This window comes from Pelobates fuscus, chromosome 1 (assembly GCF_036172605.1).
Source record: "Pelobates fuscus isolate aPelFus1 chromosome 1, aPelFus1.pri, whole genome shotgun sequence".
In the NCBI taxonomy this organism is placed as follows: domain Eukaryota; kingdom Metazoa; phylum Chordata; class Amphibia; order Anura; family Pelobatidae; genus Pelobates; species Pelobates fuscus.
This window is the reverse complement of record NC_086317.1, coordinates 131361465-131384344: the sequence shown is the minus strand read 5'-3', so window position 1 is coordinate 131384344 and position 22880 is coordinate 131361465. Positions and strand designations below refer to the sequence as shown.

Sequence of the window (22880 nt, the reverse complement as noted above, 5' to 3'; positions counted from 1 at the left end):
TTTTTTTCTTTTTCTTAAAACTGCTATGCTATATCACGGAAACTGTTCTTGCTCCGCAAACTTAACCTTTTTTCTAAAACATTGTGTTTTCTTTATTTATATGTTACATGGATATTCACCATTCACAGCTATATGTTTTAGGAAACAGGACTGGCGAGTGCTGTATTCAGAAGCTATTGCGCCAAGGTTCTTCTACAGATTAGCAGCAATCAATTTCTGTTCACTGTACCACTCCTCAGAATGGGTTGGGGCACCATAAACTAGTTTCATACTATTTACACAATACATTCATATAGGTATTGGGCTTTTGGCTTTTACACGGGTTTTACTTTGAACTTTTTTTTATTTAATATATACAGACATGAAGCATACATTTTGAGCAGTACAGTTGGAGAGACATCTAGTGGTGGATATTTGAAAAACCAATTAACGCCCCCCCCAAAAAAATAGTTCCTTAAAGGGACACTATAGTCACCAGAAAAAGTACAGCTTAATGTAGTTGTTCTGGAGAGTATAATAGCTCCCTTCAGGCATTTTTATGTAAACACTGCCTTTTCAGAGAAAAGGCAGTGTTTACATTGCCCCTAGGGACACCTCCAAGTGACCACTCCTCAGATGACCACTGGAGGGGCTTCGTGGCTCAGGGCTGCACAGTAGACAGCCCTGCTGTTCAGCGTACCCACGCTCTGCATGGGGACGCAGAATTTTCCTCATAGAGATGCATTGATTCAATGCATCTCTATGAGGTAGTGTTGATTGGCCAAAATTGTGTTTGGCCCCGCCCCCTTGCTGATTTTAGCCAATCCAATGCTTTCCCCGTGGGATACAAGTACACAGTGTCATATCAAGGAGTTCTAAACAGGGCGGATTTGATTTACATTAAGTCAATTTAAATCACTAGTCAGTAAGGCTTTGTTCAAGTCATAATATGTAAGAGTAAAGACTTTTGTGCTGATTTTATATTTCTAATATTTGCAACCAAATTAAGATTTCATATTTAGAATAAAAAAAAGTTTCATATCAGAACTAATTTTGTTACAAACCATTAGAAATACATAGTGCACACTGCAATGATTTCAGAATTGTCTATCTACAGTTACATAGGCTAATCGTTCAATATTTGAACATTTTTTAAATTTTTATTTACCTAAAATAATATATTATAAAGCATAAATATTCCTGTATTTGGTTACAATAACTTAAAAAAATAAAAACAGAAAACGTGAACTGCAATCATTATCCCTCCTACCTAGATCCCCCTGGGGGCCAAGCCTTCTCTAATGCTGGGCGACACACTGGCTTCTGTGCAGCTGTAGATCAATATGTCGATCCCATTAATCCCAGATTGGCTGGAGGTGTGAGCTGAGCACGCTCAGCCAATGGTTTACCCATTGAGCGACAAATATGCACAGAACTATTATGGAGTCTGGTACTCTGGTATTCTGAGCTGGCTACTGAAATACTAAAGACACTGCTGGAAGTGGACAACAATATAAAATGTGCAGAGTTTTGTATTGAAAAGCAAACTCCAAGCACCATGACCACTTCACTGAAGGGGTCACAATGCTTGGAGTAATCCTTTATGGTTAAGCTATTCATTGTACATAGATTTGCAGAACAACAACAGGATTAAGATCTTTTTCTGAACTTTGTATGTTTACTTTATAAAATTTTTGCTCTAAAAAAGTGTATTTTATCTCTTCAGACACAAGTTCACTTAACTTGGATTAAATAAATTAATTTACTAAAAATGTAAATATTGCTTGAATATATAAAGCTGCATGCTACTTAACCAATTCATATTTCATGCTGAATAACCTTTGAACTATAAATGTATTTTAAAGAGATGGCTATCTATAGACAGATTTTTCATTCAAAAAGTATTTTATTATAAGAATTCAAATTTAAAATTAAAAAAAATATATTTAAATCCACCCCTCCCTCAAAATCTTTATATATTTTTTTAAATTTTTAATCAGCAATTTTTATCCACCCTGGTTATTATTCAGCCATTAGCTCACTTAAGATGCTGTATAGCATGAGGATTTAAAGCAATGCATGGACTTTTATCATTATTATTACTTTAAGCACAATCCATACAATTAATTAAAAAACAGAACTTTGTTAAATCGAGCCTGCAATAGGTATCTACAGATCTGATTGTGATGAATGTACAGAATACGGTTGGACCATAAAATATAGAAGTATTTGTTTTGATTTGTGATAACATGCCATCTCCAAATGCCTAGAACAGCCTGAGGAAGTCTGCTTGGCTTTTCATGGATACAAAGGTCACTATTCAACAGCAGGAAATACTTTGTTTGTTTTTTTTTATCATAGGTACCATAAACACCGATTCATTATTTCAACTTGTGGTAATATTCTGTAGCAATATAATGGTTTATCTTTGCGTTCCTTGTAATTATTTCTACTATTATAATGCGTAGGGCTGTATAATTATCCATTTATATGGATATTAAAATCACAAAAAAATGCATATAGTGATTTTTAGAATAGTCCATGCAGAGGCTGCTAACTTAGTGAAAAGAGATTTAAAAAAAAAAAAAAAGAAAGAAAAAAAAAAAAGACCTATTTCTGAGCAAAAAAGAATTGCTCAGAAACAAAAATTTAGAAGGTGCTTTTAACTACCGTATTTATCGGCGTATAACACGCACAGGCGTATAACACGCACCTCATTTTTAGAAAGAAATTCCAGGAAATTTCCCCCCTCATCCCATAGTATTCCCCCCCCTCATCCCATAGTATTCCCCCCTCATCCCATAGTGTCCCCCCTTTCCATAGTATTCTCCCCCCTTTCCATAGTATTCTCCCCCCTCCCATAGTATTCCCCCCTCCTCCCATAGTATTCCCCCCCTCCTCCCATAGTATTCTCCCCCCTCCCCTCCCATAGTATTCTCCCCCCCTCCCCTCCCATAGTATTCTCCCCCCCTCCCCTCCCATAGTATTCTCCCCCCCTCCCCTCCCATAGTATTCTCCCCTCTCCCCTCCCATAGTATTCTCCCCCCTCCCCTCCCATAGTGTACTTTCCTCCCCCTCCCCTCCCATAGTGTACTTTCCTCCCCCTCCCCTCCCCTCCCATAGTGTACTTTCCTCCCCTCCCATAATTACTTACCTGTCCTGAAGCGTGGGCCGGCTTCACACCGTGCACCGCGGAACAGGAACTTTAATTTAAGGTTCCGGTTTCCGGCGGGACTGAAAGGAAGTGTGCACACTATTGTGCACACTTCCTTTCAGTCCCGCCGGAAACCGGAACCTTAAATTAAAGTTCCTGTACCGCGGTGCGCGCTGTGAAGCCGGCCCACGCTTCAGGACAGGTAAGTAATTATGGGATATCGGCGTATAACACGCACCCACGATTTTCCCCCTATTTTCAGGGGAAAAAAGTGCGTGTTATACGCCGATAAATACGGTATATAGATTAAAATAAAATTCACTATTCATTCTTACCTTATATGTTCCCAATCAACAGCTTCAAAGAAAGGGTTGGCCTTTATCTCTTCTACACCTGGGGCACCAATTCTTTGCTCCCATTCACAGCAGAAACTGAAGAACACATATGTTATTAGAAGGATTAAATGCACTGGTGTTTTTAATTGATCAATATGTTTCATTCAGACATTTAATGGTTTATTTGCTAAACAGTAAATTATGGTGATCAATAATGTGTCCGTAATTTCAGTAAACCTGCAAACCCTAGTGAACAATAATGAAATAAACATGTATTATTTAAACCTGTTCGCAGGACCCATTAAAGATCACAATTTCATAACAACCCTGCTACAGCACAATGTATGGAATAGGAAGGAAACACCTGCACATCAGCCGGGGTACCTTCATATCTTGGTCTGCTGGTCCAGAACAGAAGCTGGAGATGGCATGAATCACCCATCCACGGTTTTGTTTTTTGTTGTTTAATTCATTATGGACTACACAAAATAAAGATACTTCTACAGCGTTATAAACAGAGTTTCTCAGCCAATCCTATTCTGCAGAAAACTGTACACATATCCTCGTAAACCACTATCCAGCAGCTTCTATCAGCCTGCTGAATAACATCACTCTTTGTTTCATAGATTAAACTTTTTTTTTTTCACACTTGCACAGCTGTGATTGCAATGGAAGCCAAGAGTGAATAATAATTTGAGGGATACAATTGGCTGCGGCTATCATTAACCATAAAAAGACAGGTAGTTATGTTTCATAAAATGCCCACCTGGACCTGGTTTATTCTGTCTGCCCACCTTTTTATAACCCTTCTGTCATGATGCACAATGACCTAAACTTCAAAGGTTAGCTTTTATCAAGTCTCATTCTACATAAAGTGCAGACATATATAACACTACTATTCAGATTGTAATCAGTAAGGGTCTAAGTGATTTCCTTTTATCTATTAACACCCAAGAACACCTAGCTCTAGTATTACATTAGTGAGAAAATATCTTAATATTACAGTTTGAAAGGTCAAAAATGACTAGGAAAATAAAATGCATTGGAAATCTGCTCTGAAAACCAGGTTTCTTCCATCAGAAAGGCAAGTATGATTGATGATCAGACAGACACTTACCGTAAAATAAGATCCTTCGCTTTTTCGGATATAGGGACTTCAGGTGGGAATGTTAATGTCTCTTTCCAGTTCATTACTTTTTTGTATGTTTCTTGTGGTGTCTCCGAACAAAAAGGAGGATAACCTTTAAAAATAAAATATCGGTAAAGTGGAATTCTTTAACACTAAAAAGGTTATATGTTTTAAGGAGCCATATTTTTTTTTTTTTTTTTTTTTTTTTTTTTTTAATTCTTTATTTTGGTTCTGCACTGATTGAACAAACAGCCGGCGTGGGCCACAACAGCGACATCTGGTAGAGTAGGTAAACATTGGCATAATATGTTACGGCATTAGATATACAGGCACATTTTTTTTTATATTATTTGAAAAGTAGTTCAGGATCACGTTTATTTTTAACTATGGTAATATACTACGCTTGACATGAAGAAAGCTAGATGAGTAGATTGCTAAAAAACGATAGGTACTGATTGTAGACATGTTTTGATGAGGAATACAGTATAATATTCGAGAAGAGTATACCACCCCAGACCGCCCCCTATGCACATGAGCAACACATTATGGGTATGGCAGTATGATAAGACAGGTTTGCCACGCCACCACAGTGAATGCTGACATTTCGAGAAGCAGGAGACTGTGGCATGTACTGCACATTTTTAAAAAGGATAAACTGGTTAATGCATATTATGTCACTTAAAGCGGCACTGTCATGCCGAACTTACCTTTCCTCAATCTCTTCCTCTTCTCCGCCTCTCTCAGGATCTGTTATTCTTTTCTTCCATTCTTCTTTAGTTTTCTTTAAAATTATAAGACAAAGTAGGGACTCTTTGCCTTATGGAGGATTCCTCCGCTTGACCAGCTCTGACCAGCGGAGGAGCAAAGTGTGCTTCATTTCCGCTGGTCAGAGCAATTTTCCCATGATCCCTAGCTTTCCTCCCAGTTCTCACAATACTTCCTGTCAGTATTGCCGAAAGTCCTGTCACTTAGACAGAACGCCGGCAAAACTGCCGAATTGCATCCTAACAGAATGAGAAGAGTTTCTCCATTGGTGTTAGGATGCAATTCGGTACTTTGTTCGTATCGGAATTTCATTCTAATGAATGAAACTCCGATCCTATTCATTGCTGTGGCTGCATCTTGCAGCCGCTTAGTAGATAACTCCCTAATTCCCACGGTATAAGGGAGCTATCTACTAAAAGGCTGAAAGACCTGAATTGGTCTTGAAGCCAAATGTACTAATACTAAGTAAAGATTACTTAGTATTAGTAAATAATATGCCCCTACTCGCTATACCGCGAGTAGGGGCATGTCTAGTAAGCAGTGAGCAGCCTGTGGCTGCTCACTGTAAAAAAAAAAAAAAAAAAAAAAAAAAAAAACACCTAATAAACCCCCCCCCCCCCCCGCGCGGGGGTTAAAGATGGGGGGGACCTACTGTCCTCCCCCCTGGCCCCCACCCCTGCGCGGTGGGTGGGGGCCCTAATAAAATAAGGGGGGGGGACCTACTGTCCTCCCCCCCTGGCCCCCACCCCTGCGCTGTGGGTGGGGGCCCTAATAAAATAATAAGGGGGGACCTACTGTCCTCCCCCCCTGGCCCCCACCCCTGCGCTGTGGGTGGGGGCCCTAATAAAATAATAAGGGGGGGTGACCTACTGTCCTCCCCCCTGGCCCCCACCCCTGCGCGGTGGGTGGGGGCCCTAATAAAATAATAAGGGGGGGTGACCTACTGTCCTCCCCCCCGGCCCCCACCCCTGCGCGGTGGGTGGGGGCCCTAATAAAATAATAAGGGGGGGTGACCTACTGTCCTCCCCCCTGGCCCCCACCCCTGCGCGGTGGGTGGGGCCCTAATAAAATAATAAGGGGGGGGGGACCTACTGTCCTCCCCCCCCCTGGCCTCCACCCCTGAGCGGTGGGTGGGGGCCCTAAATGAACCCCCCCCCCATCAAGGTGACTAGGGGTCCCAAGCCCCTAGTCACCCCCCCCCCCACCCAATACATTCTATCCCCTACCTACCCCCCTCACCCTAAAAATAGTGAGGGGGGAATAAAATAACTAACCTGTAAAAAAAATAATTAAACTTACCATTTGACGTCTTCTTTTTTCTAAATTCTTCTTTCTTCAGCCCCCAAAAAAGCCAAATAAAAATCCATCATACCCGTCGCACTTTTAAAAAAAACAAAAAAAAACCGAGCGCAAAAAAAAATTAATCCATGTTCACCCATGGAGGGCACGCCGCGTACTGAGCTCCGCAGGGCGGGTCAAGGCTTATATAGCCTTGCCCCGCCCTGCAATTAGGCTTAGAACACACTGATTGGTTGGTTTAAGCCAATCAGACTGCTCTATGTCATTTTACACAGCGTGGGAAAATTCTAAATAACTTTCCCACGCTGTGTAAAATGACAGATCACTGTGTTTGGATGGTTTTCAAGCCATCCAATCACAGTGCTCTGTGTCATTTTACAAGCGTGGGAAAATTCCAAAGAACTTTCCCATGCTTGTAAAATGACACAGAGCACTGTGATAGGATGGATTTCAAGCCATCCAATCACAGTGCTCTGTGTCATTTTACAAATTCCAAAGAACTTTCCCAAGCTTGTAAAATTACACAGAGCACTGTGATTGGATGGCTTGAAAACCATCCTATCACAGTGCTCTGTGTCATTTTACAAGCGTGGGAAAGTTCTTTGGAATTTTCCCACGCTTGTAAAATGACACAGAGCACTCTGATTGGCTTAAACCAACCAATCAGTGTGTTCTAAGCCTAATTGCAGGGCGGGGCAAGGCTATATAAGCCTTGATCCACCCTGCGGAGCTCAGTACGCGGCGTGCCCTCCATGGGTGAACATGGATTAATTATTTTTTTGCGCTCGTTTTTTTTTTTTTTTTTTTTTTTTAAAGTGCGACGGGTATGATGGATTTTTATTTGGCCTTTTTGGGGGCTGAAGAAAGAAGAATTTAGAAAAAAGAAGACGTCAAATGGTAAGTTTAATTATTTTTTTTTACAGGTTAGTTATTTTATTCCCCCCTCACTATTTTTAGGGTGAGGGGGTAGGTAGGGGTTAGAATGTTTTGGGGTGGGGTGGGGTGACTAGGGGCTTGGGACCCCTAGTCACCTTGATGGGGGGGGGTTCATTTAGGGCCCCCACCCACCGCTCAGGGGTGGGGGCCAGGGGGGAGGACAGTAGGTCCCCCCCCTTATTGTTTTATTAGGGCCCCCACCCACCGCGCAGGGGTGGGGGCCAGGGGGGAGGACAGTAGGTCCCCCCCCCCTATCTTTATTTAGGGCCCCCACCCACCGCTCAGGGGTGGGGGCCAGGGGGGAGGACAGTAGGTCCCCCCCTTATTATTTTATTAGGGCCCCCACCCACCGCGCAGGGGTGGGGGCCAGGGGGGAGGACAGTAGGTCCCCCCCCATATCTTTATTTAGGGCCCCCACCCACCGCGCAGGGGTGGGGGCCAGGGGGGAGGACAGTAGGTCCCCCCCCCCTATCTTTATTTAGGGCCCCCACCCAGCGCTCAGGGGTGGGGGCCAGGGGGGAGGAAAGTAGGTCCCCCCCCCTTATTATTTTATTAGGGCCCCCACCCACCGCGCAGGGGTGGGGGCCAGGGGGGGGGGGGGGGAGGACAGTAGGCCCCCCCCCCCTTATTATTTTATTAGGGCCCCCACCCACCGCGCAGGGGTGGGGGCCGGGGGGGAGGACAGTAGGTCCCCCCCCCTTATTGTTTTATTAGGGCCCCCACACACCGCGCAGGGGTGGGGGCCGGGGGGGGGGGAGGACAGTAGGTCCCCCCCCCCCCCTTATTATTTTATTACCATTTATGTTTGGCTGCTCACTGTTTAGTGGACATGCCCCTACTCGCGGTATAGCGAGTAGGGGCATTGGGGAGATTTTAATCTCCCTTGTGCTATTATGGGGGTCATATTGACCCCCATAGAGTGAGGGGGGGACCTGGGGGGCTTATGAAGTGGTGGGGAGCACAGCTCCCCACCGCTTCTGTCTTTACATATTACAAGGAGGGAGCTGCACGTCGGTAGCTCCCTCCTTGTAATAAACTGATCGAACAAACGAACACTGATACTCAGTGTTAGTTTGTTCGTCTGATTTTTTCTATTCATTCATTCGTCTGTCTGATGAATGAATGAATAGATGAAATTCCCGTTCGCATGTCCAGGTGTTTCACTGGGCATGTGCGGGAATCTCACAGTCTGTGTAGTGTGGGTAGATGACGTGTCCCACAGGGACTTCACCTACCCACACAAAGATGGCGGCGCCCTGAATAAAGATCGGGGCAGAAGATACAGATTTAAAAATAGGTAATCTGGGGGGCTTAGGGGCATTTGGGGGTCAATTGGATGTAGTGGAGGCGGGTTAAAAAAAAAAACGGGATTCGGCATGACAGTGCCGCTTTAACAAGAGATCAGTAAGCCTGGCTATCACAAGGCAATATAGTTCAACAAATAGGCACAGATGTATAGTATGACTGGCAATAGTGCTGCACATATTATAATCAATAGGCATGTCTTGTGAGCCAGAAGATTGATAGGCAGTATCTAGTAGGCATTTAGTTATTAAGGAGAGGAGCACTGGTGGCATAACAAGTCCAGCAACAAAACATAGAGATTGGTAGCGAAAGGGAGCTGGGTCAACCGCGCACATCTCCTGCACTAAAATATAACGCCGTTAGCCTATCCCCTCAACAGTTGTTTCACAGTCCCACATAGCTTGATTGTGCAGGCTTGCTGCGATGGTCCAGAGCTTGTCGTGCCCTCTGCCTCATGCTTGAGTCGGGGTCTGGTTCTTGTCACCTTTCGCCGTCCGTAGTGTCTGCAGCCGACGCTGAGTCTCCACCGTCTCCATCTGCTGGCAGCGTGGATCAGCGATGTCGCACATGGTCTCAGCCATCTTAGGTGCGGGCCCTGAGCCTGTGTAATGGCCGGGCGTCCCTGCCGGATCTCCACTGCCCCGCTGTGAGTGCGGCTGAGGGGCGAGGACCGGGATCACCCCCCCGGTCCAGAGGGGGGAGGTAACAGGGCCGGGTCCGCCGTGAGATGAGTTGCCGTTCCAGCTCCGTTAGGCAGGATAGTGGGGCGGCGGCCGTCCACCCCACTCACCGCCGGCTAATTCCCGCTGTGAGTCGCGGGTATTTCACCTCCGAGGGACTGAAACTACCGGAGCCAGCCTCTCCTCGGATCCGGTAGCCTTTGTGCGTCGTGGGTCGCAGTGGTAGGTATCTGTGGTCGTTGTAGAGGTTATATTTCCAGCTTTATTGTATGTAGTTTGCAGGAGCCGAGCTTCCCTGCGACCAGCCATCTTGGCGGCCCGGCCCGGCCCCCCTTAAGGAGCCATATTTAACCCCTTAAGGACCAAACTTCTGGAATAAAAGGGAATCATGACGTGTCACACACGTCATGTGTCCTTAAGGGGTTAAACACATTTTGTTTATGTTCAGATTATGAAAATAAAACAATGAGCAGATTAATCTATGCAGAATCAGATCTCATGGAACTCAGTGTCTCACATGGACTTACCAATCAACATCTCATACATGATGACCCCTAATGACCACCAGTCACACAGTTTATTGTAACCAGTCTGCAAGAAAACTTCCGGTGCAATGTAGTCTGGTGTTCCAACTGTAGAAAATGCCTACAAGACAAAATGAAATGTCTTTAAACATGCCTACACTGGGGTGTCCCAAACATTTTAAATTAGAATTTAGGTTTATTCATTAAATCAATCAAAAGGTGGCATGCTTCATACTCTACACATATTGGAGAGCACAGACCATATAGCTATTGACAAGGCTGCATGAATAATGCAGAGAGACATACACACAAGATATAGAAATACAAATTCAAAACCACGTAGTGACAGAGGACCATATAGGACCCGAAACATTGACATCTTTTACAACATCTGACAGATCAAACACACATTTTTTTTATAGAAGTTACATGAGTGCCCATTTTCTTATGTTTTGTGGATTGTGTACTGCCTGTTTTTGGAGCACCCGGCCATAGAAGAAATACAAGTTGATACTGGGTTTTCTTTTGTCACTCAGATAGCTGTTTGTACTTGTTTCTTACTCCATACTTTATACAATATGTTTTAATATATATAAGAAATTTCTTTTTAAATGTATGGATAAAAAGATTACCAGCAGGGGCTATTTCAGCAACAAGAATGCCCGCCATTTCCGCTTCTCTATCAAAATAGGGCATAAGGACATTTTACAATAAGGTACAATTATATAAAAAGATGCAATATAATATACAATATAAGTGTGAAAAAGCTGTGCGGTTGTACTTAAAGAAAATCTAGTTGGAAATATTGCGTCTTCTATCTGGGGTTAAAGCAAGAGAAACCCTGCCCCAAGGGTGGTTTGTCTAAACCATGGGTCGTCAACCTGGTCCCTACCGCCCATTAGTGGGCGTTTCAGGATTCCAGGTGGGCAGTAGGGATTTCCTAATTTTGCGGGCGGGCGGGTGCGAGCCGGCGGTACCCCTGCGACCAGGTACCGCCATCACTACTTGCAGAAAACCGCCGGGGCCGCATATGGAGGGGTCCATCGGGTGGCCCATGCTGTCAGGGCCACCCGATGGATGTGGATTGTAAGAGGGCCCGGTAAGCGCTGGGCACTTTAAGAGCGCGACCGGGCCCCCTGTGATTACATCACAGAGCTGGGAGGAAGTGATTCCACGGTCACTCCTCCCAGCTAACACACAGACCACGCGAGAGGAAGGAGGAGTGGGAACTCGGACTCCCATCCACCTGAGCCACCACTGGACCCCAGTGAAAGTCACCTTTCTGCACCTTATGGTAGGAAACAGGAGGGTGACTTAAATATAATGTGTGTGTTTGTTTATCGGTCTTTGTCTGTGCCTGCCTGCGCGTCTGCCTGTGCGTCTGTGTGTGTCTGTATGTGAAATGAGAAAATCATTATGTGCAAACAGAGAAGTCGTCTGAATATCACTGAAAGAGGAGACCTTCGTTTGTTCCTTACGAAAATCGAACCAGATGTCAAATATTTAGTCTTGCAGCATCAACCTCAAGGATCTCATAAATCACTAGTAAAGGTAATTTCAATTTACTTTATTGTTTTCTCATTAAACTTTATAAAGTTAAAAACATTATAAACATGCATTAAGTAGAAATAAAAACAAATGTACATACATTTAGTTTTTTTAAAAACACCCTTCTTTCTAAAAAATATTCTGCACTTGCGCGAAAACTGGTGGGCGGTAAGGAAATTTTTTCAACCAAAAAGATGCATTAGTTTGCGGTAGGTAGAAAAAGGTTGACTACCACTGGTCTAAACCTTGGTTTATAAATAAAGGCTCAGTTGATCTCACAAAGTAGCCACTCCGTTCCTTGTTACAGGGGCAGTGGGGTCGTAGATAATGATGTGCCTTGTAGCAGTGGCATGATAGCCTCAATAATTTCTGCCTTGTCATATGGACCTACTCCATGTTCTGGATTGGTTGGGATTTACCCAGTAAGACCAGTGAACAAAGCACTTGCATAGTCTAGAAGGGTGGAGATGAAAATATATATTATGTAGAAAAATAACTTTTCAGTGTGGACCCACATAATAACTAAATTCTGATGTGTTCCCCTAAAGAAATTACATCCACATGTCCCCCAAGTAGAATGCCTTCTCACATGTTCCAAGCAAGGACAAGGTTTATTGGTACAAATAAAAATGAGACAGGGTGTCCTTTTATAAAACTGTCCCTACTACTCCTGAACTACAAGCCACACGTCCAGCAAGCATCCTACCAGTTGACGTCTGTTTCTTTTCCATGTTTCTGCTTTCCTCTTGGAATTCATGTTTTGAAAATCTGAAAAGTAAAACATTAAAAAAATAATAATGAATAATCATTATAGGCTTAACAAAGATATGACCGATTGTACAAGAAAGAAAGAAAGAAAGAAACATCTAATCAACCCAACCTAATTTAGCAGCAGGAAATTACTCCCTAAATGTGCAGCATGACCAGTAAGCCATGAAAAAAAGAGCGTGGGCATGAAGGGGTTAACGGAACACTCCAAGGATTATTTATAACCAATACAGAGCACTGTAGCAGTTATGTCACCAGGAGTGTCCTGGTGTTCCCCCAATTAAAGTAATAAACTGTTTGGTAATGGTTTGAATTCTTACCTAGGGGCTGCCTGGAGCTGATCCTTGCCTCCTCTCTACTCTAGACACTCAGCTCTAAGATAAGCATGGCGTTGGTAAAGTGTAACCAGCTCATGGTTTCAGCCAGGGAGGCGGCACTGCCCTACATGGCTTAACTCAGGAGAGTCAATGTAAGAGCTTCTGGCTCTCACTTTCTGCTGAAAGGAAGCAGTGAGTGGTGCCTGTCAATTTCAAGTATGAAGTCAAACAGTTACTAAACTGTTCAACCATCTACACTGGGTGGCAGCACAGCTCTCAAGGCACTATAACCAAAATAGAGCACAGAGCACTGGAACACTAAATCTCTAGATTTACCAACTCAACACCAAACCGACGCCAAAATACGATCTGCAGCAAAAGATGTAATCACTAAACCTCAACTAAAGACAGACACACACATAGTTAATTTGGAAACTTGATAAATTGCCTTCAAGGAATTCACGTCAGACAGATGTTAATCTTTTCATTATAGTGCTTAATACACAAAATAATTATACCCTGGAATGTTCTTTGATCACAATCTATTATTCACTTTACATACCGAAAAACTAACCTTTATCTCAAACTGAGTATTCTAAATAAGGCCTGATCGTACCATAATAAAATGGATTGTGCTGATGTTCACTAATGCTGCCTCCTTCTCCAAATTTCATTATTTTACTTCTTTCTTACCAGCAATTAAAATGGAGCTTGGTCGAGCAGCTTACTCCTCTAGAGCACTGCATCAATGGAATAATTTTCTAAAGAATTGAAATTTGCCACCAGTCTGAATTCTCCAAAAAATAAAAAAATCTTCATTCATCTACTTTCATTTAAAAAGCAACTGCATATTACTGTACAAGTCTAATACTGTACATGTATTTTATAAGAATGCTTCAAGACATACTTAAAACAAAAGAAATCTCAATGTAATCTCGAAAAATTATAATTGTGCAAAAGTTCATTTATTTCAGTAATGCAACGTAAAAGGGGAAACTAATATATGAGATAGACGCATTACATGCAAAGCAAGATAGTTCAAGCCGTGATTTGTCATAAGTGCGATGATTATGGCTTGCAGTTCATGAAAACCCCAAATCCACAATCTCAGTAAATTAAAATATTACATGCAATCAATAAAACAAGGAGTGTAATAGAACAATATCGGACCTCTGAAAAGTATAAGCATGCATATGGACTTGGTTTGGGCCCCTTTTGCAGCAATTACTGCCTCAATGTGGTGTGGCATGGAAGCTATCAGCCTGTGGCACTGAGGCGTTATGGAAGACCAGGATGCTTCAATAGCGGCCTTTAGCTCTTCTGCATTGTTTGGTCTCATGTCTCATCTTTCTCTTGGCAATGCCCCATAGATTCTCTATTTGTTCAGGTCAGGCGAGTTTGCTGGCCAATCAAGCACAGTAATCCCACGGTCATTGAACCAGGCTTTGGTGCTTTTGGCAGTGTGGGCAGGTGCCAAGTCCTGGTGGAAAATGAAGTCAGCATCCCCATAAAGCTTGTCTGCGGAAGGAAGCATGAAGTGCTCCAAAATGTCCTGGTAGGCGGCTGCATTGACCCTGGACTTTAAGAAGCACAGTGGACCAACACCAGCGGTTGATATGGCTCCCCTGTGGAAACTTCACACTGGACCTCAAGCATCTTGCAGTGTGTGCCTCTCCATTCTTCCTCCAGACTCTGGGACCTTGGTTTCCAAATGAGATGCAAAAGTTGCGCTCATCAGAAAAGAGGACTTTGGACCACTGAGCAACAGACCAGGTCTGTTTTTCTTTAGCCCAGGTAAGACGCTTCAGATGTTGTGTGTTGTTCAGGAGCGGCTTGACAAGATGAATACGACATCTGAAGCCCATGTCCAGGATCCGTCTGTGTGTAGTGGCTCTTGATGCACTGACTCCAGCCTCAGTCTACTCCTTGTGAAAATCCCCAACACTTTTGAATGGCCTTTTCCTGACAATCCTCTCCAGGCTGCGGTCATCACTGCTGCTTGTGCACCTTTTTCTACCACACTTTTCCCTTCCACATAACTTTCTCTTAATGTGCTTTGATACAGCACTTTGGGAACATCCAACTTCCTTTGCAATTACCTTTTGAGGCTTTCCCTCCTTATGGAGGGTGTCAATGATCGTTTTCTGCACAACTGTCAGGTCAGCAGTAAGTCTCCTACTGAACCAGAGAGAGACCATTTAAAGGCTCAGAAAACCTTTGCAGATGTTATGGCTTACTTTAGAGTGGGATACTGAGCCTAGAATATTGCACCTTTTCACAATATTCTAATTTACGGAGATTGTGGATTTGGGGTTTTCATGAGCTGTAAGCCATAATCATCGCACTTATGACAAATCATGGCTTGAACTATCTTGTTTTGCATGTAATGCGTCAATCTCATATATTAGTTTCCCCTTTTACGTTGCATTACTGAAGTAAATGAACTTTTGCATGATATTTAAATTTTTAAAGTATCACCTGTATTATCCTTCATGGTAAAATATTTTATATATACACTGCATTTACTCGAATCTAATGTGCACCTTTTTTGAAAAATGTTTTCCCAAAATGTTAATGGGCATTAGATTTGATAGCACGTTACAATCTGGAAAATTTTCTTGCGAATTCAAACAGGCGAATTTCATGCCTGAAAGAGGGCTTAAGAAAGAATAGACTTAAAACAAAATACAGAACATCAACTTAAGAATCCATAAGTAATTCTGTAGCAGACCACAAATTAAGAGAATCCTTCAGATGTTCCAAATATGATAAAGGGAGAGTTTTTGAATGAAAGAATATAACCCAATACTATAAGACAGTTCCTTTTGAAAGGAACCCTCCTATTGATAAATGGCACAAAGCTCAACTTTAAGCGTTTATTTGCAAATTAAACCCAAACAGGAGAAAAAGCACAGCCATATGCTTTAACCCTTGCAAGTTTGGAGGCACTCCATGAGCTGTGCAGAAGTGAGGCACATGCATTATCCCACAGAGCAGAAAGAAGAGTATGCGATTCACTGAAAGCAAGACCTCTTGCAATGATTAGAGAGGGTAGGGTCATCCAATCTTAATTCAAGTTAAAGGGATTCTATAGTGTTAGGAATACAAAGCTGCATTACTTACACTATAGCTCCACTCTGCTGTGCCCCCACATCACTCCCCTCTCCCCTTTATTGTACTCATCCAATTCCAGCGCCAATCTACCTTGGCGATGGGTAAGCGCTCCACCTGCTCCAACACCACCGGACAGGGAAAGAGAGCATTTCACCTCCCCCTCAGGAAAGCTTTGCTGCAACTCTTTCCTATGGGGATTTAACTTACACTGGATGTCCTCACGCAGAGCAAACCTAGCAAGCAGAAAGCGCCTCTAGTGGCTGCCTGACAGCCATTAAAGGCAGTCTTAGCCCAGCAATGTAATTATTGCAGTTTATCTGGAACTGCAATGATATACATTGCAGGACTAAAGGGGGCTGGGACAATGCGCCCATACCACTTCAATAAACTGAAGTGGTCTGGCAGCCTACAGTGTCCCTTTAATGGCAACGTTTGATAGGAAACAAGCAAAGAATATGAGGTCTAGTAATTGTGAGATAAATAAATGTAAGGGGAAAACATTCTTTACCCTGGAGTGCACAATATATTCCTGCAAGAGGTTTTGGGCTATATACTTACTAAAATCACTTGGCAAGCTGTGGTTTAAATTCCTGTAAAAGTCAGTCCGATGAGCCTTCTTAAGGCCCGTACAGAGCCCAAAATCTGATAGCTTTACGTGACCCTAAATTAAGAAAGGAAAGGCATATTGAGTTTGTATGATAGGTTGCACACTGTTCTGTGCCTAACAATTACAAGATGAAAATTATATATTAAGTTGACATCTTAATATTTTGTGTAACAAAATTTTCATAACTGCCTGGTTTTGAAGAAAAAATATTCGCCGACATATAATATTCGCCGACATATAATACTAAAGATCCAACACTCTGATGATGCATTACTCATGTGTGCACTAGGCATCATGTGCAAACTATGCTTAAAAGAAACACTAAAGGGTTAGGAACACAAAAATGTATTCCTGACACTATAGGTTTAAAACCACCATCTAGCACCCTCCCTCCCCTCTAGCCCCACTTTCACTAAATATAGTACAATCTTGCCTTTACTCCAGTATGCTGCTGCTGGCTCTGCCCTTGGTCTGCCTGCTTGACTGACTTCATGCGAAGTGGAGATATGAAGCAATGGATTGGCTGAGATTGTCAAGGAGGCAGAGTTGGCACAAGCCAAAAAACATCCCTGGCCAGTCAGCATATCACAGACATGCATTGAATCAATGCATCTCTGAAGAAAGCTCAGTGTCTCCATGCAGAAGGTTGAGACAATGAATGGCAGCACTGACCCAGGAAACACCTATAGTAGCCATCTGAGGAATGACCAGTGGAGGTATCCCTAGGCTGTAATGTAAACACTATCTTTTCTCTGAAAACATTGTTGACTGCAAAAAGTCTGAAGGGAATGTTTCTACTCACCAGAAAAAAAATACAAAAAGCTGTAGTTATTCTAGTGACTATAGTTTCCATTTAAAGGGAATTCATTTTTTGATTTTTTTTATGGTGCAAGGAGGTCCCAGGCTCTGTTATTACTGAAGGAGTTAAAACATTAATGATTGGCATTCCTTTAACCATATTATGTAATATTAGAACATTTGAACTACTAGATATTATTAAAACGTGTATATTTAAGACAAAATAGTATTAGGGTAGAAGTTTTATTTTAGTGAGAAGAGCACCTCCTCTAACATCATTTTTATTGAATCTTTATCTGTACAGTTGACCAGGGTTAGACGGGTTAATCCATAAGCCAACTGTATTTTATAGGTACCTGTAGCCATGGGGAATTCCTATACTAGTTAGACAGAACAAAGCAAGTGTATGTAGTCCCACTTGTAACAGATCTCAGTGGGATTTAACCCCTTAAGGACACATGACATGTGTGACATATCATGATTCCCTTTTATTCCAGAAGTTTGGTCCTTAAGGGGTTAAAGAGGTTTAAAATGGACACTTTAAGCACATTGCAGTTTCATTGCTTTGTTTCTGCAGAATGGCAATGTTTGCAATTTGCTGAAACAGGTCTTAACTTGTTGCCAACCAGCCACTTCATCTTTAAGACCTTCATCTTTAAGACCTTAAATTTCAAAGGTTTTTCACATTTGGTATCATTACACACAGAATGGCAATACCAAATACAGCTAATGCTTATTAAATAGAAGCATTGCGTTCAATGCTAGACTCATTGGGAATCACTGGATTGGCAAATCATACAATAGTTTCTTAATACTTCAATGGAATGGAAAATTGATCATTATGATTGATCTCACTGTGTGAAGATGGGGCTGCAGAGAGGTCCCAGTGATGGATTACAGAGGTTTTTTGGAGAGAGATATATAAATAAATGAATTGTTAATGGCAATCATCATGGGGCATAGCTGACAGTTGCACCCAGTAGATGACTAGTTCTTTACACATGGTTGTACCCAGAGCCCTGTGTTACTGAAAGTAAACCTGATGCCAGCTTTCTTTCACTTTTTATCTAATGATTCATACGGCGCTACAATCCAGGTAAAGGTACAATCCAGGTAACATGAATCAAATCATACCGGGCTTCTGTGATTACCTTACTATCCAGTAATAGGTTATCTGGTTTGATGTCCCTGTGGATAAATCCCAGCTGATGGATAGAATCAATCGCCAATACAGTCTCGGCTATATAAAACTGAGTTTCTTCTTCCGTTAGTGTGTCTTTCTTCATTAACAATGTCATCATATCACCTATGTAAAGAAGGGGAAGAACAAAAAAAAATCTTAATAGAAAGAAACTCCCAGCAATGTTAAAACATACCAATCACCAGCAAATCCTTATCTCTTACTCAAAGCATAGTAACATCAGCACTGGTCTACTTTCATTATGTGTCATGCAGGTGATCACACATAAGTCAACAACCACGCAGAGCTTCAAGCCATGCTTACAATGGTTTTCTTTATAAAAAAAAAATAAAAAAAAAACCCACGAATATTCCTTTACTGAAAGCACTGTGTGCTAACCAATGGACAGCTTTGTGTTGCCAACACATCTCCTTAACTAGAACAGCAAAGAAACTTGACCGTTTCTGTTTTAAACACTTATTTGGAGGATACAATATAATTGTTTCATAACAAAAGATGCTATTCGTAAACTGAAATGGACACAATAGTCGCAAGAACAACTATAGCTTTAAGTAATTGTTCTGGTGTGTTTAGTATGTCCCTGCATTCGTTTTAGTGTAAACACTGCCTTTCCAGAGGTGCTACCTGGGTCAGTTCTGCATCTCAATGCAGAGCATGAATGGTCCCCCATAGATATGCATTTATTCAATGCATCTCTAAGAGGAGATGTTGATTGGAGGAGCGAGGTGTTTTGCTGTGCATGCGCAATAGCCTCCCAATGCTTTCATAAGGGAAAGCATTTGATTGGCTGATATAATCAAATCTGACATATCTTTGTGGCGCAGGAAAAAAGGTGAATAAACTAAAAAAATAATTTTAGAACTATAATGTCAGAAATGCACATTTGTATTCATGATACTATAGTGTTACTTTAAAAACAAGCCTACCAGTTTTACTTGTGCTTTAATATATCTAGCTATATGTTAGAGTTAAAGGAACACACCAGACACCATTACAACTCAATCTTAAGTACTTGTTATGAGGATTAGGGGTCCTGGGTGCAGTCTTACAATAAGGATTAAACCATTTACAAACAATTTTTAACACCACATTTGTGTTCGTGGCACCGGTCTTGGATTGGTCGCCGATACCCTCAGCCTATCACTAGCTTCCCACCGAAAACTGTGTGAGAAAGGTACACACTTTTGTAAACCGTTTAACCTGTTAAGGTAATACAGAGCCAACGACCCCAAAGCATCACAACAATTTCGCCATATCGATCTCTTAAAGGAACACTATAGTCACCTAAATTACTTTAGCTAAATAAAGCAGTTTTAGTGTATAGATCATTCCCCTGAAATTTCACTGCTCAATCCACTGTCATTTAGGAGTTAAATCACTTTGTTTCTGTTTCTGCAGCCCTAGCCACACCTCCCCTGGCTATGATTGACAGAGCCTGCATGAAAAAAAAAACTGGTTTCACTTTCAAACAGATGTAATTTACCTTAAATAATTGTATCTCAATCTCTAAATTGAACTTTAATCACATACAGGAGGCTCTTGCAAGGTCTAGCAAGCTATTAACATAGCAGGGGATAAGAAAATCTTAATAAAACAGAACTTGCAACAAAGAAAGCCTAAATAGGGCTCTCTTTACAGGAAGTGTTTATGGAAGGCTGTGCAAGTCACATGCAGGGAGGTGTGACTAGGGTTCATAAACAAAGGGATTTAACTCCTAAATGGCAGAGGATTGAGCAGTGAGGCTGCAGGGGCATGTTCTATACACCAAAACTTCTTCATTAAGCTAAAGTTGTTTAGGTGACTATAGTGTCCCTTTAATATATTCAGAACGAAAAAAAACATTTAACATTTTTCTCAAATCAAGACAATTTTGGGGACTGCATTGATAGTTTCCTATGAAGGGCAACATATAAGCAGAAAAGTGTGAGAAGAAGAAAAAAAAAAAAAAAAGCATAAAATAAACTCTATAATCAAAATGGTTAAACAGATTGTTCTAAAATGTTTATATTCTGGAGCAGTTGTAACAGCAGAGTTGCCCTTTTCAGCTTTATTATTCTTCTTCCTCCGGACATACCACTATCCATCAAGTTGAAAAGTTCCAGTTTTGCTTGATCGCTCCACAGAACAGAATCCCAAAACGTCTTCGGCTTATTTATATGATTTTGAGCATATTGGAGCAGACTTTTCTTATTCTTTTGGGTCAGTAGTGTTGTGCGTCTTGTATTTCAGGCATATAAATATTCTGTGTTTAGAATGTGCCTTACTGTGCTCAATGAAACCTCAGTGCCCGTTGCCACCAAGTCTTGCTGCAGGTTTGTAAATTTTGACAATAAACCTGATTTTTACATTTTGATTGCAACTGTATATTACTTTCTACAATTGCACATTTCACAAAGTATGTTTTTGTAGAGGATACTGGTTTGGTTTATTAATAATCATTTACAGTCTGCTAAAGTAAGTACCTCCAGGTAGAAACTCCATGATAAGATAAAGGTTGAGCTTGTCTTGAAAGCTATAAAACATTTTCACCACCCATAAACTGTCTGCTTCCACTAGAATATCTCGCTCTGCTCGGATGTGTCCAACCTGAAATACACAGAATTTTAAAAGGTAAACGCATATGGTAGTTACAAAAAGCAAAAATGGAATTAGATGGAAATGTGTTAATCTGAAAAAAAAAAAAAAAAAGCAAGATTACCTTAAACTACACAGCTTGTAGAAGTATAAAGTATTTCAAGAGAAACAAGAAACAAAACAACGAGAATCCACCTTTCTTAAAACATTTTTAAGTTAAATTAGAATTGCATTTTTATAAATCATAAAAAAAAACAAAATTTAGTCTGCTGATGGATATCAGGGATAATCGTATATTGCCTCCAGTACTTGTACAACTCTGTAATTTTTTGCCTGACATGCATTATGCAAGTAATCGAGGCACAGAAGAGTTCTAGTAAAAGGTCCTTTTTTTTGTTTGATTTGTTTATGCATTGGGGCTAAATTCTAAAGCGAACACATTCACCCAAGTCTGATAGGAGTGTAAGCATAGGGCTACGTATGCAAACATTTAAAAAACCCATAAAAAGATAGCATAGTTATGTCACTTAAGAGTTTTTCCCATTTATTATACAATAGGTTCAAATCTTTTGTTGCAATTCTGAAATTGTGTTACAATTACAGTGAGATTTGCAGAGTTAATATACTAGCCTAGGCATATGCAACCTTTGGCACTCCAAATGATTTGAACTACACCTCCCATGATGCTTTGCCAGCATTATGGGTGTACGAGCATTATGGGGTATGTAGTCTAAAGCATCTGGAGTGCCGAAGGTTGCCTATCCCACATAAAAAAAAAAAAAAAAAAACTGTTGTAGCAGCAAAAAATAATTGCTTTTGGGGGCGGAGCCTAACTGCCGGGACAAGCAGACGCACAATTCTGAAGCTCCGAGCAAACTACGAGAAATAGCGCCTAATTACAGAATTTATCGCCCCCACGGACGAACATACGAACGAGGGAATACTCCTAGCCTCATGGGACGGAAAAATAAAAAAACAACGGTGGACAGACCTGCTCCAGGACGGACAATCGGAGACATGTGGCGGCAAGCACGCGACACGGGAGAATCTAACATGGCGGCCCTCCACGGAGGCTGCTCAGATTTCTACTCGGATGGCTGCTCTGAAGACGCGGAGGATGATTACCTCGCAACTCCAGCCCCTAAGCAAACGGCGGCACCTAACAAAACTGGAGCAGACAAGGACGCAGACCTGGTAACTACCGGGGTGTTGAAGGCATTACTGTCAGACCTGCAGAGAAACATCCTCACGGATGTCAACGCATTGAGAGGCGAGCTGCAGGGCCTGACAGGCCGAATATAAACGCTGGAGGTCTCATCCCAGGATAGCCAACAACACATAGCCTCACTACAGACGGCTGTACAGGATCTGCAGCGACAGAACCTTCTGCATGAACGGCGTTTTGCCGCCCAGGAGGATACTAGAAGGAGATATAACTTAAAGGTCAGAGGGGTCCCGGGAAGAGCTGCCGGAGAAAGAATTACCGCAGACACTCCAACGAATGTTCGCAGCCATCCTACCCGCCAGCCAAGCTAAGTCCATCACACCCACGGACTTTTTCCGGATCCCCAAACCTCCCGGGGCTCCGGCCATGGCCACGAGGGATACCATAATTACCTTTGGGTCTGGGAAGGACAAGTCAGCGATCCTCGCTGCCCTCCGAGATAAAACCCCACTGCAGTTCGAAAACATGCAACTGACCTTCTACGCCGACCTGTCTGGGGCAACCCTGGCATGGCGCAGGTCACTCCGGCCTCTCACGACCCTGCTCCAGTGCAACCACATACGTTACCGCTGGCGACCCTCCCAAATACTCCTCGTACAGCAAGGAGACACAACGCACCAAA

General features: G+C 42.2%; 1 protein-coding gene across 1 annotated transcript in view; it reads right to left on the bottom strand.

The window, feature by feature from the left end:
* Positions 1-22880, bottom strand: part of LOC134607876 (serine/threonine-protein kinase 38) — a 61347-nt gene that overhangs the window by 5263 nt on the left and 33204 nt on the right. Inside the window, exons 6-12 of the mRNA XM_063450458.1 lie at positions 20922-21045; positions 18410-18564; positions 16412-16514; positions 12361-12422; positions 10110-10227; positions 4586-4709; positions 3469-3564 (exon numbers count right to left, since the gene is read on the bottom strand). Of these exons, the coding sequence (XP_063306528.1) occupies positions 3469-3564; positions 4586-4709; positions 10110-10227; positions 12361-12422; positions 16412-16514; positions 18410-18564; positions 20922-21045 (782 nt within the window). The remainder of the gene's footprint in view (positions 1-3468; positions 3565-4585; positions 4710-10109; positions 10228-12360; positions 12423-16411; positions 16515-18409; positions 18565-20921; positions 21046-22880) is intronic.